Consider the following 18,301-nt stretch of genomic DNA (forward strand, 5'->3'; position numbering starts at 1 on the left):
TTTGTTTTTTTTTTATTTCAATAATTCGTAAAATTAAAATTTTAATGAAAAGAAAAAGTCGAGTTAAGAGTATTGAAAGGCAAGACTTTAATTATTTAAAATTTGGTAACACGTAATTATACAAGGGCATGCTTAACAAGTAATACTGCAATTAGTATCGAATACATATTAACACAATTAGATAGAACGTTACAGAGTGATGACGTATAGTAAATTAAATACCTACTAAAAAGCCAATCGCGTAGAAAAAAAGAATTAATAAATATTTTAATAATTTGCTTATTAAGTTACTAAAAAGTTGCAAAAACGCATAAAAAGTCTCCACTGTAGTCGACATATTCGATGACAAGGCACGTAAACGTAATGGAAGTAATAAATTAAGCTCCAAAGGTCATCGACGCGACCTCGTTGTAACGGCATTTCGATAATAAATTAGGAATTTTTGATTCGCTGAAAACAATAAAAAAAGATGAAAGGTCAACGAAAGTTGAAGAGGGAAAAATTAAAAGGTTGCGAGCGATTTTATGACTGAATCGTATTCTAAGACGTATTTAGATGAAATAGACCTCGCTGTATGATTTTTTAATGCCTGTCTTTGCCAAAGCCCCCCCCCCCCTCAGCGATGAGGGACCTCAAATTAGTCAGAAAGCGTCATTAAAAATGCCAAATTCGATGGTTTTCCAGACTTTATTATCGAACTTGAAAAAAAATGCAATTTTCAAGTAGAAGGAAGCTTCGTCGGGGCAATTGGACACCGGAAATGAACTCGCCGTCTCAACCCCCCCCCCTGACCAAACATTCTGCTCGATTAGACCGTAATTTCGATGGGTCATTTTTTGGCCCAAAATGCAACTTTTTTTACTCAAAAAATGACTCGTCGAAATTACGGCATAATTGAGCTGAATTTTCAGCCTGGAGGGTTTTTTGGGACGGGAAATTCATTTCCGGTGTCCAATTGCCCCGACGAAGCTGCCATATACTCGAAAATGGCACTTTTTTGAATTCAACAATGAAGTAAAAAATACCATTGAATTTTGCACTTTTAATGACGTTTTCGGACAGATCCGGGGTTGGATTGAAATATGAACGTCATTTCTAGGTTCAGCGACCTCAAATCAGTCAGAAAACGTGATTAAAATTGCAAAATTTGACAACTTTTTTCCAGCTCATTTTGAGTTTCAATAATGGCAAATTTTCAGTAGAAGGAAGTGTCGTGAGGGCAATCTGACACCGGAAATGAATTCGCCGTCCCAAAAAACCCCCATAGCACAAATTTTAATCGTTTTCGACTAATTCGAGCCAGCCGGGTCCGAATCTGGTGTCCATTTTTGCCGTAGACGTTTCCTTCAGCCAGAAATTGCCAATATTGAATTCGCCGTCCCAAGAAACCCCGCTAGCCAAATTTTCAGCTCGATTGGCGACAAAAAGTTTTTTTGCCCAAAAAAATGTATGAGCGTACCCCTTTGCATTTTTTGGATTTTTTTGATTTTCAAAAAAATCGAGTAAAGGGTCGTTTTCAACTAATTCGAGGTCGCCGAGTCCGAATCTGGTGTCTGTTTATGTCGAGAAACGTTGCTTCGGTGAGAAATTGCGACTATTTCGTAAAATACAACTCCGATCGCAAAATAAACCTCATGTTTGGATTCAGCGACTTCAAATTAGTCAAAAAACGTCATTAAAATCGCAAAATTTGACAACTTTTTTCCAGCTCATTTTTGAGGTCAAATAATGGCAAATTTTCAGTAGAAGGAAGTGTCTTGGTGACAATATGACACCGGAAATGAATTCACCGTCCCAAAAAACCCCCATAGCCAAATTTTCAGCTCGATTGGCGACGAAAAGTTTTTTTGCCCAAAAAAATGTAAGAACGTAGGTACCCCTTTGCATTTTTTTGAATTTCAAAAAAGTCGAGTAAAGGGTCGTTTTCGACTAATTCGAGGTGGCCGAGTCCGAATCTGGTGTCCATTTTTGTCGTAGGCGTTTTCTTCAGTCAGAAATTGCAAATATTTTGCCGAATATGAGTCCGATCGCAAAACAAACGTCATTTTTGGATTCAGCGTGCTCGAATTAGTCAGAAAAAGTCATTAAAATTGCAAAATTTGACAACTTTTTTCCAGCTCATTTTTGGAGTCAAAAAAGGGCCGTTTCCAAGGGAATAATGCATCCTGGTGAAAATCTGACACCGGAAATGAATTCGCCGTCCCAAAAAACCCCCCTAGCCCAAATTTCGACTCGATTGGCGTCAAAAAGTTTTTTTCCCAAAAAAATGTAGGAATGTACCCCTTTGGAATTTTTGAATTTTTTCGATTTTCAAAAAAATCGAGTAAAGGGTCGTTTTCAACTAATTCGAGGTCGCCGAGTCCGAATCTGGTGTCCATTTTTGTCGTAAGCGTTTTCTTCAGCCAGGAATTGCGAATATTTCGCTGAATACGATTCCGATCGTAAAACAAACGTTATTTTTGGATTCAGCGTGCTCAAATTAGTCAGAAAACGTCATTAAAAATGAAAAATTTGACAACTTTTTTCCAGCTTATTTTGAGTTCAAAAAATGGAGTTTTCAGTAGAAGGAGGCGTCGTGGGGACAATCTGACACCGGAAATGAATTCGCCGCCCCAAAAAATCCCCCAAACCAACTTTTCACCTCAATTGGCGACAAAAAGTTTTTTTGCCCAAAAAAATGCATGAACGTACCCCTTTGGATTTTTTTGATTGTCAAAAAAAATCGAGTGAAATGTCGTTTTTGACTAATTCGAGGTCACTGAGTCCGAATCTGATGTCTGATTTGAGCCCTGGTTCCACCTTCATGGAGAACTGGTGAGTATCTCGCAAACTACGAATCTAATTTAAAAATGAACGTCATTTTCGTACTCAGCGACCTCAAATTAGTCAGACAGCGTCATAATAGAAGCAAAATTTGACAACTTTTTTCTGACACATTTTTGAGTCCGAAAATAGGCCGTTTTTGAGAGAAGGGTGCGCTCTGGTAAAAATTTGACGCCGGAAATGAATTCGCCGTACCGAAAAACCCCCTGAGCACAAATTTCGACTCGATTGTCGACAAAAAGTTTTTTTGCCCAAAAAAATGCATGAACGTACCCCTTTGGATTTTTTGGATTTTTGTGATTTCCAAAAAAATCGAGTAAAAGATCGTTGTCGACTAATTTTAGGTCGCCGAGTCCAAATCCAGTGTCTAATTGGAGCTTCAATCACTCCATCACTCAAAACTGGCAAATTTTTCGCAAAAAAATGCATTTTTTCAAAAATTACGAAGCAAGGATCAATTTAGACGTCAATTTTGAGTTCAGCGACCTCAATTAGTCAAAAAACGTCGTGAAAATTTCAATTTTCGAATATGATTTTTTTGCTCAATTTTCATTTTAAAAATGGAGAATTCTGACATTGGAAATAAATTCGTCGTCTCAAAAAACTCCCCAATCCAAATTTATCCTCAAGTCGTTCTCAAAAGTAAAATTCTAGGTGTCTATTTTTCGAGAAAAAAATGCACATCGTATTTACGGCAAACTGGTTATGCAATTCTATTAACACCTTTACTGATCTTTCTCTGGTTCAGTTGGAAGGAGCTTTTTTCATATTAGGAGAAAATTTCTGAATAACTCGATGTCGTCGAGTACGAAATCCGGCGTCCATTTGGATTGTTGGTCTTTGCTTCATCGAAAAATGACGATTTCTTCTTGAAAATTTCCGCTTTTTCAAAAACTACGAACCAAGCCTCAATTTGGACGTAATTTTCAGGCACGATGACCTCAAATTGGTCAAAATTGTCATTAAAAGAAAAAAATCTAATTTTCGAAAATATTTTCTTACTCGAGTTTAACTTTTACTAGACCATATAGAGGAGGCTGTGAAAAAATTAAGCGAAATTCAAGGGCACATTTCGTGAAATTTCAATATTTTTTCAGTTTTAATGGGTTTTTGAATTTTCAAAAATCGAAAAAATCCTGTTTTTTAAATTTTGCGAAATTGACTATTGAATATTATTTATTAAATCGATTTTTTCCCCTGGTCTTTATACATATAAAAATTGAAACGCAATTTAATTTCATTCGATTTGAAATTTTTAACAAGAATACACAATTGAATATTAATCACAAAGATACAGATTATTTGTAAAATTAGGAAGTAGTAGGAGGTCGGTTCAAAATTTTTTTAATACATAAAATGAACAACTTGAGTCTAAAGAAATTCCTTTGGGGGAGTTTATTAGGATAAGGTGTTAATAGAATTGCATAACCAGTTTGCCGTAAATACGATGTGCATTATTTTATACTTGCATAGTTTTGACAAAACTTGAAAAAAACTCAATTCGAAGGTGTTTTTTTTTTACCCAATTATTAAAATTTGAGAAGAAGGGTCAATCATAAAATCATTTTCAACTCCCTGATCGTGCCGAAGTTTCTCATAAGACTCTGATAAAACCTACCATTAGTAATGATACCATGGTTGACGTCTGACCCATCTTAGACGAATACCAGCGTCTGTTCTAATCTTAATGGAAGCTGCTTCAGCTGCTCGTACGGTTTCTTTGACACTCTGCATCAAGTTTTGCGCATTACCCACCAACATATCGGTAGCTTCTTGGTCTTCTTCCGAACCTAGTCGATACAAAAAAAAAGGCACAAATTACAATCAGTATAAGACAAAACACAGGTATTATAAATTCGCAAACCAAAAAACAAAACAAATCGCTGTTAAAACATACTGAGAAATCAACATGCGAATCGTCTATTGCGATGTTACTCGTATTTCAACAAATTCAACGACTAACTACCTACACAGCGAAGTAAAAATTTGCCTAATTGATTACTTACTAGCGCCAATCATTAATCCTGAATTAACGAATAAGCATTCAACAAATGAGGAAAGAAAAATAAGTTAATGTTCATCGTATTACGACTACTTGAACTATGACATTATTAATGAAGCGTTTCAAAAGTCCTTTCCAACGTAGGAAATTAATTACTACTATTGCAGATTTCTTCCTGTGAATTTTAATGTTCCAGCTTTCAGAAATTAATATTGGAAAAATCCTCAATTGTCAGAAACTCATTACGAACAATTATCGATGGAAAAGACTTTCGCAACATACTATAAACTCAAAAAAAATGAATAAATTAGAAAAAAAGATCATAACGTCACATCTTCATCATCACACTACACGAATCAACTTTCGCTTCATCAAAAAAACAAAAAAAATCCCAAAAAATCATCAACATGCAATTTCCAAAAAAACCTAAATTACAAAACACTCGACGATTAAAAAAACAAAAAACATGCGTCTTTTGCTAAAAAAAATTCCAAAAACGTAAAAAAAATTAGACCAAAAAAAAATTAAAAAACCAAAACAACTCCATGCAAAAAAGACGACGACTAAAAGAGAAGAAATCATTACCGCCTTGTAATTCTGCATTTTCCATTCTTGGTAGTATTTCTATCGGTAATAGAAAACGAATTTATGTTTAAAAGGGAAACCAATAAAGATAATAATAGACAACAGTTCGAAAAAAACTACACTCGAACGTCGACATAATTCTAATAAATTACCTTGAGCTCCCAACATGGTAGCTTTGACGGTAGACAAGATTTTCAATTGGGTTCCGATGGTCGGTATACGTTCGCAAACTTGAAGCAAGCTCTGAAACCAGAAAACGTTTGTGAAACAAGCACGATAGAATTTGATCGAATATTTGATCGAATTATAGCTTTACCGTTCGCATTCGTTTATCGGTACATTCTCTAGCTAATTCTTTAGCTAAACGAGCCACTTCTTCGGAAGCTTCGGCGATAGCTTTGGCACAATCGATTAGATCACGTTTGGTGCCACCTTCTCCTCGAACGAGTTGCGATAATCGACCCATCAGTAAAGCCATCTTTTTAGCAGCGGCGATGATTTCGTTATCTTTACTAGACCATTGGCGTACTTCTTGATGTAAACCGTGAGCAGCAGCCTGTTGAAATTATTCGATAGATTAGTGGAATTAAATCTAATGACTAATAAGGAGTAGTTGATCATCTTTTGAACGAATTCTCTGTGATAATAAGATGAATGAGTTTCAATTAGGTGAAGCTCACCATAATCGGTTGGTTTGGTAAAGGTGCATGCATAAACATATCATCTTCATCGTCAGTTTCTGGTGGTGGAGGACGAGGAGGAGGAACTTCCCCGCCTGGCAATGGTGGTCTAGGTGGAGCAATTTCTGTAATTTCATAATTTTTCCATTATTAAACGAACGAAACATTCGAGGAAACGTTTAAAACATCTCGTCTGTCTATTACGATATGAATTTAGTATCATCTAAAGATCTAACGAAGAATAAACTAAAGTTAGCGATGGTTAGTACCTTGATATAAATCGGTTCTGTACTGTTTAGGTGGAGAAATTCGGTTTTCAAGATCTGAAAATTTAATTCCACTACATTAAAACTAAATCTAATTCATGTACTAATATTTCTTCTAATATTGAAGTTTGAATACCGAAGCGTAAAGTGCGAAGCGTTCTTCGTGTTTGCAATTTATTAATAAAGTTAAAACAGCGTCGTTGCTGAATTAATTCTTCGTTAGCAAATAATAAGTATGTAAAATGATAGCAGAAGATCATCGATCTATCAATAAGCTTAGTTATTTATTCTAGATTTCGTAAATCATCATCGAGATGTTACTTTTCTCTCATCGATCCATCAATATAAGCTCACAGCTCAGCATTTTGTTCTAGCTTTCATATTATTATTAATATTATTACGAATAACAGAGTTATTACAAATTGAAGCCAAGCGCTTACTAGGTACCTCTATTATACATCGGATGAGTTTTTACAACTGGTTCCGGTCTGTATTTCGGATACTCGTCAACATCTATAAAAATTGAAAACAATATCCACCGCCACCGAGGTTTTTACGTTGATTAGTAAAAGATGAGTAAATAAATCGAAGGAATACGGTTATTTAATTATTAATATTATAATTTATGTAACTGGGAAGGATGTTACAGTAATTAGGTTCGAATGATTACTTTTTAGTTTTGATCGGTAAAACATGGACTAGAATATTGTTTACAATGGTCTTCGATAAGAAACTATCTAGCGTGAGTAATCAAGTAACGATTACGAAGACTTAAAGACTACTGAACACACAAACAACTACTAATAAAAAAGATTGCAATCATCAAGCTTATTTTTTACAGCAGCAAAATCACTACCTAACTAATCTACAACGTTGCGATTTACAAGTACCTACGATCTAGAGATTCAATAATGGGAGATTGGGAGATCAAAGTGACTAAAGGAACGAAAGGTATTACAGGAAGTGAAGTATTTGAGAAATAAAGGAGATTGAACGACTTACACGATTCAAAAAGAAAACAACCTCGATAATGGATTAAACGCATCGTAATACCAGAATCTAAAAAACACGAGTAAGTACTTAATTTGAAATGAAAACTCGTACGATTCGTTCAATAAGTCAAGTTCCTAAAACTTTCTTCGAGGAAGAGGAATAGAAAGAAATTGTGAACTAAATGAAAACATTTTATTCTAGGCTAATTAACTTCAGAATGAACGAATGAAGAAGTAACGAAACCATTCATACAATGTTCGGATTTCGTACGACGAACGTTCTCAACTTCAACTCTTCGGATATCAGTTCATTCAAACAAATAATTAAAACTAGTTCTATTTCTTTTATAAATTCAATAAAAAGTTTTCAAAATCATTCGTAGTAAAAGAGAATGAAATCGTTCGCAACTTTCGTTATCATTTCAACGTTAGTTCGGTAACTGACTAGGGATAAAAAAACACCAAACCGGTTTCAAAACCGTACAGATCTTTAGAAACATTTCAAGACGAACAATTCCGATACTGTACAAAAATACACGACTTTCGTACGAATTTCTAAATAAAAAATACATTTCACGATTTTCAAACACTCTACAGAGCCATTAGACTGGACAAATCACTCGTCGTCGTAAGAAATACAACGTAGTTAGGAATCATTTCATCGTCATTCTTCGCCGATCTTTTATTAAACCGAACTGAGAAGAACTTTCGAGACAAACTGCAAAGTAAAATAACAAATAGCAACGTGATTAATACAAACGGAATCGTACCATTAATATGTAATCCGTTCAAATCTCCAGGTATCGTTAGAGTTTTTCTAACATTACCCACAGCATTGAGTAACTGAAACGAATACAAACAAATCAATTAATATTATGAACTTCAAAAATGATGAATACTGTAATAAAACATACTCGTTTGTTTGATTCACGCCATCTCGAAGCTGCTGCCGAATCTCCGATATTGAGAGCAACCGCTTTGGCATCTTGCACCATGGGTGCGACAGCTAAGAATAAAATGAGACAATTCGTTCGAATACAATTATCAATTTCAGATTCTTATTACTAATAACGTAGACTAAAAGTACAGTACCTGCTTGAACAGCATCTGCAGCTCGAGTAATATCAGCGATGAATGACGGATCTTCGGAGTTATCAGCCTCCTGTTTGGCAACTTGTAATACTCTATTGGCAAGTCGAGCTATGGCAGTGGTATGGTCGACCATTTTATTCGGTTCGCGTTTCAAAATAGCATCCTCGCACATCAAAGCGTGTTTTCTCATTTGTTCCTCTACAAAACAACAAAACCGTAACCGTAGAATATTTCGTTTTTTTTTCTAAACTAGTAAACCGAACACGTTTTATTTACCTGATATTTTAACGAAATGTGCCGAATCGGTAGCTTCGTCGCATAAATTCCTCATTTTTCCAACTGTATCCGCGTACTGGGTACGTAAGTTTTCGAAATGTTTATCGGCAGCTGCGTTGTTAGGATAATTCATACGAATACGACCGGCGTTCACCAACTGAGGCGTTAAAGATTCCAATTGATTGGCGGAGTTGACCAAAGCTTCGGCTAACTTCTTGTTACCGCCACTTCCACCGGCTGCTACCATTTTGCCAGTTTTAGCTGCTCGACGAGACCAATCTGATAAGTAATTGGCTCGGTCTTCGAAGTTGGCCTCGCGTCCTGGTGTACCTTTATCGAGCGAATATTTCAGAGAATAATTTCTGATATCAGTATCACGTATTACGTAGATAAAAATGATTGATTATTTATTAGGTAGATAATTCGTGCCGAGTATCGAGTAGGTCAGGAGTAGGTATACGAAGGTTTTTTAATGCAGTTGTAACCTACCTTCTGGAACGTGGACAGCTTCGGTGAAATGTTTCAACGGTGAAACGATATCGATAAAGTCTTCGACTACTCTGTTTACTACGGCATCTTGTATTTTATCTTTCAATTCGTGTAGTTTCTGGGACAATAACCTGATAAAATAAAATACATATTTTAATAGATGAAAATGATTACCGAATCAATTAGTAAGAGGGTAAGCAACGTTTATTTACGAGATGCGTTTCAAATGCCTGGAAGTCATCGTTAGGGGAATTTAAAATCAAGAATAAAATTAATATTTGTTTTTTAATTTTTGTTCTCATTTTATAAATGAACTCTTATCACAATTTAACTGGACTGATGTGTCACTGGATAACAGAACGGTTTTACGTTCGACTTTGTTATATAATACCGTAGCATCGTCTACGTAATATTATCCCTAATACGAATGATTGATTATTTCTTGCGAGTGTGTAAGTAGATGAAGCTTTTCTCGTTTTTCATGCTTTTTCATTATTATTATTTTTTTAATATTTTATTTTACGGAAGCGACTTGTACAAAATTTTTCTCAATTCTAAAACTCGTCAAAATATTATTTTAGAACAAATTTTAAGCTACGCAGCCCATTTTCAAGGTCAATTTTTAATTTTAGAATTTACAAAACTTCATAATTCGAAATCCATACTCAATTATATCGAATTATTGGCCTCATCTAGGCTCATGAGTCATGAATTGTGCCAAATGATCATTGAAATTGAAATCAACTTTCGCTGCATCTTTTATACTGAATTTAAAACGAAAATCGGCGTAGCAACGTATTATTTTAGGGACCTCAGGCCATTTGTAAACAAAGTTAAACGAGCGTTTTTTCTCACTTCGCTATTTCTTGTGCTTTTGGAGTATTGCCAAGACCTCTTTTACACAAATCATTCAATTGATTCGACAAATAATCGACTTCATCGCAGAGTGATAAGATTTCCGCACGTTGGATACCTGGAAGACCATCGGCTACCTGAAAATTAAATCGCACGAATGAGGAAACATTTCGAAATGAGAAATATTGTTTTTTTTTCTACGAAGCACTTACGATCGTTTCATCCTATTTGGTTCATTAACGAAAGCAATATAAAGTAAAAGCGAATTTTTGTGGTTAAGATAACAATTTAGAATAGATTGTGAAGACTGAATAATGATTAGAGGTTACCTTTTTTCCTTCAGCGATGATCAGAGCGATGGCTCTTTGCCCTAGACCTTTATCATCGCGTTCCGGATGCGATAACCATTTCTGAGCTTGTTCCAATCGACCCGAGACCGTATGAGCTGGTTGTTGACCACCCCACTTCTCCAAATTGGTCACCGAATTCGATACAATTTTATTAAGCTCTTGGAGTTTCTCTTCGATACCTCGAGCCAAACCTTCAGCCTAATAAAACGTACATTAAATCACTTCAACTCGATATCCGCCAATTTTCACACACATAAGCGGTATTCTCACCTGAGGCGAAGTACCCTTTCCATCATCCCTGAGTTCGCACAAAGCATCCACCATGGTGGTAATCTCCGAGACCATTTTCTTGATAGCATCGCGATCGCTGGGCAAAGCACGTTCGGCCACTTCGACAGCATGTTCCAAAATCTGACGCAAAGATCGTTCGCCGATACCTCCACGAACTGCTAATGGATCCTGAGAGGTGTAAGAGTACCATTTTTGAGACTGCGTATATTCAACACGTCGCGAATACGTTTCGAGCATAGTTACAAGACAGCGCCGACACTTACGAGTAACCAATCGCGAGCGCTTCTGATTTTACTTTGAATAGCGTTACACGCTTTTTTCATCACAGTCAGGTTGTCCGCGTCCCATTCATCCTCGTCGTACGTAGTCAGCTGTAGAACTCGAATAATTTCGTGTAATTCTTCGGTCATGCGGGATGTCAAGTAGTTACGATTTTCGGCCGCTTCAGCTGCTCCTTTTCCACCTGCGCAGCGTCAATCGGTTACAGAATTAGTTTCGTTGGAGAGGTTGTTGAGCTGGGTTTTAAAAATAATTAGGTTTTTGGCCCGAGATTAGGAAGGAGGGGGAGGGGAAGGGTGACCCTTATGCAATTTGTATCGTAATTCCAGAAATTCATTGAGCACAGCTGATACATTAAAAAAAAAAAATCAAGTTTTATCATGTCATTTTTCTCGAGCACTTTTCTACTATCTCAAAGATCTCAAAGTTTGAATAATTTTTTGAGGGGGGGGGGGGTCAGGGTTATTTTAAAGATCAAACATTTAATCACGTCTCGATTTTTGAGACAGATGCGATGAAAATATTTTCGAAATTTGCGCGAATCGCAGTATTTTGTCATGAACTAGCCCTACGAGGGCGAATTTCGCCATTTCCAGCTATTCTGGAGGCTCCAGCGCGATTTTTCAATTTCTCCAGAATTTCGAATTTACTCCAGAAGGCGTGAATATGAAGTTGGGCAGCTAAAAATCGAGTTGTGTGTTATATTCGAACTGTTTAACGAATTTATTCACATTTGAGCCGATTCTGGAGGGGACACCTCGAGAGTGGGTTTTTGACCAGCTTTTTTCATAATAAAAATATCCAAAAATTAAAGGGAGACCCAAGAAAGGCTGCAAATGGCGAAATTCGCTCTCGTGTGGTTTATTAATGACGAAATACAGCGATTCGCGCAAATTTCAAAAATTTTCTCACAAACGAGGAATTTTTGGTTTTTGGACATTTTTATTTTGAAAAAAAAGCTGGTCAAAAAACCACTCTTGAGGTGTCCGCTCCAGAGTCGGCTCAAATGTGGATAAATTCGTTAAACAGATCGAGTATAACACACAACTCGATTTTTAGCTGCCCAACTTCATATTCACGCCTTTTGGAGCAAATTTAAAATTCTGGAGAAATTGAAAAATCGCACTGGAGGCTCCAGAACGGCTGGAAATGGCGGAACTCGACCTCAGGGGGTTTGTAGTACTCGAAATACCGCGATTCGCGCAAATTTCTAAAATTTCCTCGCAAAGGGTAAAATTTTGATTTTTTTGGATTTCTTATTATGAAAAAAGCTGGTCAAAAAACCACTCTTGAGGTGTCCGCTCCAGAATCGGCTCAAATGTGGATAAATTCGTTAAAAAGGTCGAGTATAACACACAACTCGATTTTTAGCTACCCAACTTCATATTCACGCCTTCTGGAGCAAATTGAAAATTCTGGAGAAATTGAAAAATCGCGCTGGAGCCTCCAGAATAGCTGGAAATGGAGAAATTTGCCCTCGGGGCGTTAGTTCATGACAAAATACTGCGATTCGCGCAAATTTCAAAACTTTTCTCGCAAACGGTGAAATTTTGATTTTTTTGGATTTCTTATTATGAAAAAAGCTGGTCAAAAAACCACTCTTGAGGTGTCCGCTCCAGAATCGGCTCAAATGTGGGTAAATTCGTTAAACAGGTCGAGTATAACACACAACTCGATTTTTAACTGCCCAACTTCATATTCACGCCTTCTGGAGCAAATTGAAAATTCTGGAGAAATTGAAAAATCGCGCTGGAGCCTCCAGAATAGCTGGAAATGGAGAAATTTGCCCTCGGGGCGGTTAGTTCATGACAAAATACTGCGATTCGCGCAAATTTCAAAACTTTTCTCGCAAACGGTAAAATTTTGATTTTTTTGGATTTCTTATTATGAAAAAAGCTGGTCAAAAAACCACTCTTGAGGTGTCCGCTCCAGAATCGGCTCAAATGTGGATAAATGCGTTAAAAAAGTCGAGTATAACACACAACTCGATTTTTAGCTGCCCAACTTCATATTCACGCCTTCTGGAGCAAATTGAAAATTCTGGAGAAATTGAAAAATAGCACTGGAGGCTCCAGATCGGGTGGAAATGGCGGAACTCGATCTCAGGGGGTTTGTTATGTTCGAAATACTGCGATTCGCGCAAATTTCAAAAATTTTCTCGCAAACGGGAAAATTTTGATTTTTTTTGGTTTTCTTATTATGAAAAAAATCTCGCCAAAAAACCACTCTTGAGGTGTCCGCTCCAGAATCGGCTCAAATGTGGATAAATGCGTTAAAAAAGTCGAGTATAACACACAACTCGATTTTTAGCTGCCCAACTTCATATTCACACCTTCAGGAGCAAACTGAAGATTCTGGAGAAATTGAAAAATCGCGCTGGAGTCTCCAGAATGGCTGGAAATGGCGAAATTCGTCCTCAGGGGGTTTGTTCATGACAATTCGAAAATTTTCTCGCAAACGGGGAATTTTTGATTTTTGAATATTTTTATTTTGAAAAAAAGCTGGTCAAAAAAACCACTCTTGAGGTGTCTGCTCCAGAATCGGCTCAAATGTTGATAAACTCGTTAAACAGATCGAGTATAACACACAACTCGATTTTTAGCTGCCCAACTTCATATTCACGCCTTCTGGAGCAAATTGAAAATTCTGGAGAAATTTAAAAATTGCACTGGAGGCTCCAGAATGGCTAGAAATGGCGAAATTCGTCCTCAGGGGGTTTGTTGTGTTCAAAATACAGCGATTCGCGCAAATTTCAAAAAAATTTTCGCAAACGGGAAATTTTTGATTTTTGAATATTTTTATTTTGAAAAAAAGCTGGTCAAAAAAACCACTCTTGAGGTGTCTGCCCCAGAATCGGCTCAAATGTGAATAAATGCGTTAAACAGGTCGAGTATAACACACAACTCGATTTTTAGCTGCCCAACTTCATATTCACGCCTTCTGGAGCAAACTGAAAATTCTGGAGAAATTGAAAAATCGCACTGGAGGCTCCAGAATGGCTGCAAATGGCGAAATTTGGATGGGGGGGGGGGGGGTAATATGAGTTTTAGGACTTATTTTGAACATTTTTACTGATCAAGTACGTACTTTTCAAAAAAAAGCATAAATCACCAAAATAGTCAATTTTGTATTATCAAAAATTCGCCAAAGATCGAAAAATGAACTTGGGCAGCTGAAAATTTGGATTTGGGGGTTTTGGAACATGTTCTTTCCAAAAATCGCGATCCCGTTCAAATCGGAGGCGGACACCTCAAGAGGTTCCCTTGGAGTCTTTGAGAAATTCAATCATCAAATTACAAAAAAAATTGTGCTTTTTCCTCTTCGTCATCGTCTCACCTTCGGATATAATATGAATAAATATTTTCATGCTGCATATCAAAATAGGTGCGAGTTCTTTGACCTGTTCCAAACACCTGATTAAAATTTCACGATGAACTTGATGAGTCAATTCCTTTTCTCGATCGCCTACTTCTCTGGAAACCTAAATCAGAAAAATATACAAAAATTAGTGTCTCATCATCGACTCTGGTAATTTTTCTAGAAACTTACTTTGCTCAAACATGGAGTAAGATCCTTTAAGAATTGAGCCAAATCCTCGATAGTTTCGATAACTTCGGCTACAGCCAGATAATCCAGAACCTTCTTGCATTCTCGAATAATTTTTCGAACCTCTGATTCGTCGAAACACAACAAAAGAGACGACGTTCCTTGTAAAATACCTCGAGATCCTTCGATCAATTTCTTCCTGTACAACAAATATTTCAGGAAACATTATACGGTTATTTTACAAAACCTGCGAGTACGAGACAAACATATACCTAGCTGGACCCGAATAAGGATCAGCTTTCAGCATGGCTGAAGCTTCTTCCAATAATTTCGAGGCATCTTCGACCCGGTGCAAAGCAGCCGGCATATCTTGTTTTAAAATCGCATCATCGCTGCTATTTATCGTTTCTTTTCCAACCTATCAACAAGTAGCATTGATAAATGAGATAATTTCTATTATCGATACCGTACAATATAGGCTCTGGAATGTCTGAAAAAGGTTTACTTTGACGAGATTTGTGACCGCTTTACTGACAGCTTGAACTGGACGAGACAAATCTGGCATAGCATTTCCATCTTCGGCTTCTTCGTGAAGGATAACCAATCGTGAAACCTAGTGAAAAAAATTTCTCGATGCATTATCAAATTATTGGTACCTACGATGAAAATTTGATATCGAATTGAAATTTATCAGTAGAAAAAAGGAACATTCGTCAGCGAATGATTTGGGTGCGGTCGATGATTTCATCGAATGGTATTCTCGATGACATTTCCAATCAATTACGATACTGTTATCGTAATTTTTATCCATATATAACTTCTAGTTTCACGATGAAAATAATTCAAGGCGAAATAGCGGTAAACTTGGAATACATTGTGTGTATGGAAGCAAGAGAAAGAATAACGGACCCAAGGTAAGAATGTTGACTCAACAGTGATAAGACATGGATTACCATATATGGACATGAGAGAATTACGTCATTTTCACCCACAACATCTGAGAGAAATTTCTTTCGCTGACTCCTACAATTTGAAAATACCATCTCAAATTCGACAATTTTTGGCTCGAATATATTAAACAAAACGAGCGTAGATTTTATTCCATTCCCTCTCCTATGTACCTATTAATTAAATAGTAAACTAGTCGGCTTATCAAAACAGCTCTTTCGTGTTATTTTTTTCTCGAGCTTTGGAAGATTATTATGAAAACAATAACCGTAGTTAAATTTTCACACGATGTACGTACTTGTTGAGCGACAGGTTCTAAAATACTTTCGATGGTTTTTGTATGAAACACAGGCATTTTTTTAAGCTTATTAGAATGCTGCTGGTGGAACGGAGAAAAGAAAACACTTGGTAGAAAAGCAACACAATTATTTCGAACGATAAAAAATGAACACAAGTTTGGTGAATTATCACTGACGACGAATACTAATTATACGTTAATTGGTGATAATTGCAATTAACGTTTAACCAACACAAACAAGATAAATAAAGTAATTCATAATGCGAAATTATTAATTTCCAGTTCCATTCGCAAAAATCACGTAATCACGATAAAAATGACTAATCGATTACGAGATGATAAGAGAAGTCGATTTAATTCCGAAATTGTAATCGATAATCGAAAGTCAAAATAACGCGATGGGAAAAAAGCGTCGAAAAAGAGAATTTTTTGATAGATTTCAAGTTCAGGTAAACTGGTAACACTGTATACGGATTTTTGCATTGTGAAAAAATTCCCAGTGTTACCAAATGCACTTTTTGGATTCTCTTTGAATTTTTTCTGTGTTTTTAACGCTGCCTGCATAAACAAAACACCACAAACCCAATAAACACTTTTTAATTTCGCAAGATTGTTTATGGTGGTTGTTCGCATGAAGATAAAAATTTGTCGGCTTCACTAAAACTCGAAATTTATTATATAAATGTCGCAGTAAATCGTATACGAAGGATAATTATTCAAGGATTGTTCAGGTACGTTCATTCTTACCATAGGTATTTTCGTATTTCAGCGATTTAGTAGGTGAAATGATCGTTTCAATAATGCCGACTCCATCATCTCGATCGAATGGATGTTTCATGTCATCATTACATTTCTGTTAATTCCTGTGTGAAAATTCTCATTATTAATGATAAAAGATACATTCCTAGTGCATTTTTATCCATTTCGAATATCTGTCCATGATTCTGAACCTAATCTGCGCCGAACTTCGTCAATGATCAGTCTCAAATTGTGTTTGTTTTGAACTACCTACTATTCAAGTTTTGGCTAGTCCTGGTCGATTTTTTCCAATCTTTTAACGCCGGATTATTATATTATTGAGACCGATATCGAGTAATGTATTCACGTTGAACTTTGTTTCAGATTATTCTTACGATGATGGATATTCGACCGAATCACACGATATACGTGAATAATCTCAATGAAAAAGTGAAAAAAGAAGGTAAGAGACATGATACAGGCCTAATAGATATCCGTTTACTAATTTTAGCAGTCGATAAACGTACTCTATTTAAAATTTACAGAGCTGAAGAAATCATTGTACGCGATATTTTCACAATTCGGGCAAATACTCGATATCGTAGCGTTGAAAACGTTGAAAATGCGTGGTCAAGCGTTCGTAATTTTCAAAGAAATTAGCAGCGCAACTACGGCTATTAGATCTATGCAAGGGTTTCCCTTTTACGATAAACCAATGGTGAGTAATCGTGCTGACCGGTGGCAAAATAATTTGAATTCATTAATCTGGCATCGATTATTGTCCCAATAGCGAATTCAATACGCTAGACACGATTCCGACCTTATCTCTAAAATGAAAGGTCAATTCCAAGAGAGACCCAAGAAACCTAAGAAGAATCCGGCTACGGCTGAAGAAAACAACGAGAATAAGAAAATGAAGAAGAAGGCTACTAAAGAACAAGTCAAACCTAACGCTAATCAGAACGCTAACCAATTTCGTCCTAACGCTATGAATCCACAAGCTGGATTGTATCAACAAAGTATGTGCATTTTTCATCGTCAATTCTTCACTCTCTTCTACTCTACTTGTTTAATATGCTAACGATGAATGGTATTTTCAGACAATGTTGCCGAACAACCACCTAATATGATATTGTTCTTGACGAATTTACCCGAAGAGACCAATGAAATGATGTTATCCATGTTGTTTACCCAGTAAGTATAATGACTTCATTCGTTCAAATGAGAATACCTACTTGAGAAATTCTAAATTTTTTTTCGAATCATTCCAGATTCCCCGGATTCAAAGAAGTTCGACTGGTTCCGAACAGACACGATATCGCGTTCGTTGAATTCGAAAACGAAATACAAGCTGGTCAGGCTAAAAATGCGCTTAATGGTTTTAAAATCACACCAACGCATGCGATGAAAGTATCATTCGCTAAAAAGTAACTTATTTTTGTCAAGTTGGCTTTTTAACGTGCATGTAAATTGTATTTGTAACGTGTTAATTTTATTCTATTTAAAAAGTAACATTTGAAACGTATTTTTTTTCAAAAATTACTCTTTCATCTTGATCGCGAACCATTTCCAATAATTCTAAATGCTGCAAAATGTTACTTTTTGATTGTATTTTTATATTCTCATATTTAAGGCGAATATTTTAAGTCCATTCAAAATAAAAAAGACGATTCAGTTCTCGGTTTTGTATTTTTAATCTTCGAATTTGAAACTACCATCGTCTGGTCCGGTTCGTGTTTCGATGAACGAAATATGAAAAACACTCGAGTAAAAATAATCCAGTAAGTTGAA

General features: G+C 36.2%; 2 protein-coding genes across 5 annotated transcripts; one reads left to right on the forward strand and one right to left on the reverse strand.

Moving 5' to 3' along the window:
* Nucleotides 1-63: 63 nt before the first annotated feature.
* LOC135845008 (vinculin-like) lies at nt 64-16,097 on the reverse strand. 4 transcript variants are annotated; one of them, XM_065363437.1, is made up of 22 exons: nt 15,773-16,095; nt 15,032-15,139; nt 14,799-14,944; nt 14,530-14,725; nt 14,317-14,461; nt 10,965-11,164; nt 10,681-10,869; nt 10,390-10,608; nt 10,061-10,197; nt 9,206-9,336; nt 8,717-9,046; nt 8,441-8,638; nt 8,263-8,354; nt 8,119-8,191; nt 6,804-6,869; nt 6,360-6,413; nt 6,091-6,215; nt 5,727-5,966; nt 5,563-5,653; nt 5,411-5,449; nt 4,442-4,613; nt 64-450 (listed from the first exon to the last, which is right to left on the reverse strand). In XM_065363437.1, the coding sequence occupies exons 1-21, from the start codon at nt 15,827-15,829 to the stop codon at nt 4,444-4,446; spliced, it is 3,006 nt and encodes a 1,001-aa protein (XP_065219509.1). In that variant the 5' UTR covers nt 15,830-16,095; the 3' UTR covers nt 64-450; nt 4,442-4,443. The 4 variants fall into 4 exon arrangements, with proteins under 4 accessions (XP_065219509.1, XP_065219511.1, XP_065219510.1 ...); XM_065363439.1 differs by lacking the exon at nt 6,804-6,869; XM_065363438.1 differs by lacking the exon at nt 5,411-5,449.
* Nucleotides 16,098-16,345: 248 nt separating this feature from the next.
* Nucleotides 16,346-18,187, forward strand: snf (U1 small nuclear ribonucleoprotein A snf). The gene is made up of 6 exons (XM_065363456.1): nt 16,346-16,503; nt 16,895-16,973; nt 17,056-17,228; nt 17,301-17,529; nt 17,611-17,704; nt 17,782-18,187. The coding sequence occupies exons 2-6, from the start codon at nt 16,907-16,909 to the stop codon at nt 17,939-17,941; spliced, it is 723 nt and encodes a 240-aa protein (XP_065219528.1). The 5' UTR covers nt 16,346-16,503; nt 16,895-16,906; the 3' UTR covers nt 17,942-18,187.
* The last annotated feature ends 114 nt before the right edge of the window (nt 18,188-18,301 follow it).

Source organism: Planococcus citri, chromosome 4, assembly GCF_950023065.1.
Source record: "Planococcus citri chromosome 4, ihPlaCitr1.1, whole genome shotgun sequence".
Lineage (NCBI taxonomy): Eukaryota > Metazoa > Arthropoda > Insecta > Hemiptera > Pseudococcidae > Planococcus > Planococcus citri.

Excerpts from the sequence above, each read along its gene's own strand:
- snf (XM_065363456.1), top strand. The coding sequence starts at position 16,907 with ATGATGGATATTCGACCGAATCACACGATATACGTGAATAATCTCAAT. Across the intron at positions 16,974-17,055 it reads TGAAAAAGTGAAAAAAGAAG|AGCTGAAGAAATCATTGTAC; the intron begins GTAAGAGACATG and ends TAAAATTTACAG. Across the intron at positions 17,705-17,781 it reads TTATCCATGTTGTTTACCCA|ATTCCCCGGATTCAAAGAAG; the intron begins GTAAGTATAATG and ends GAATCATTCCAG.
- LOC135845008 (XM_065363437.1), bottom strand. The coding sequence starts at position 15,829 with ATGCCTGTGTTTCATACAAAAACCATCGAAAGTATTTTAGAACCTGTC. Across the intron at positions 11,165-14,316 it reads TATTCATATTATATCCGAAG|GTGGAAAAGGAGCAGCTGAA; the intron begins GTGAGACGATGA and ends GACGCTGCGCAG. Across the intron at positions 6,414-6,803 it reads TCATCCGATGTATAATAGAG|ATCTTGAAAACCGAATTTCT; the intron begins GTACCTAGTAAG and ends TTAAATTTTCAG.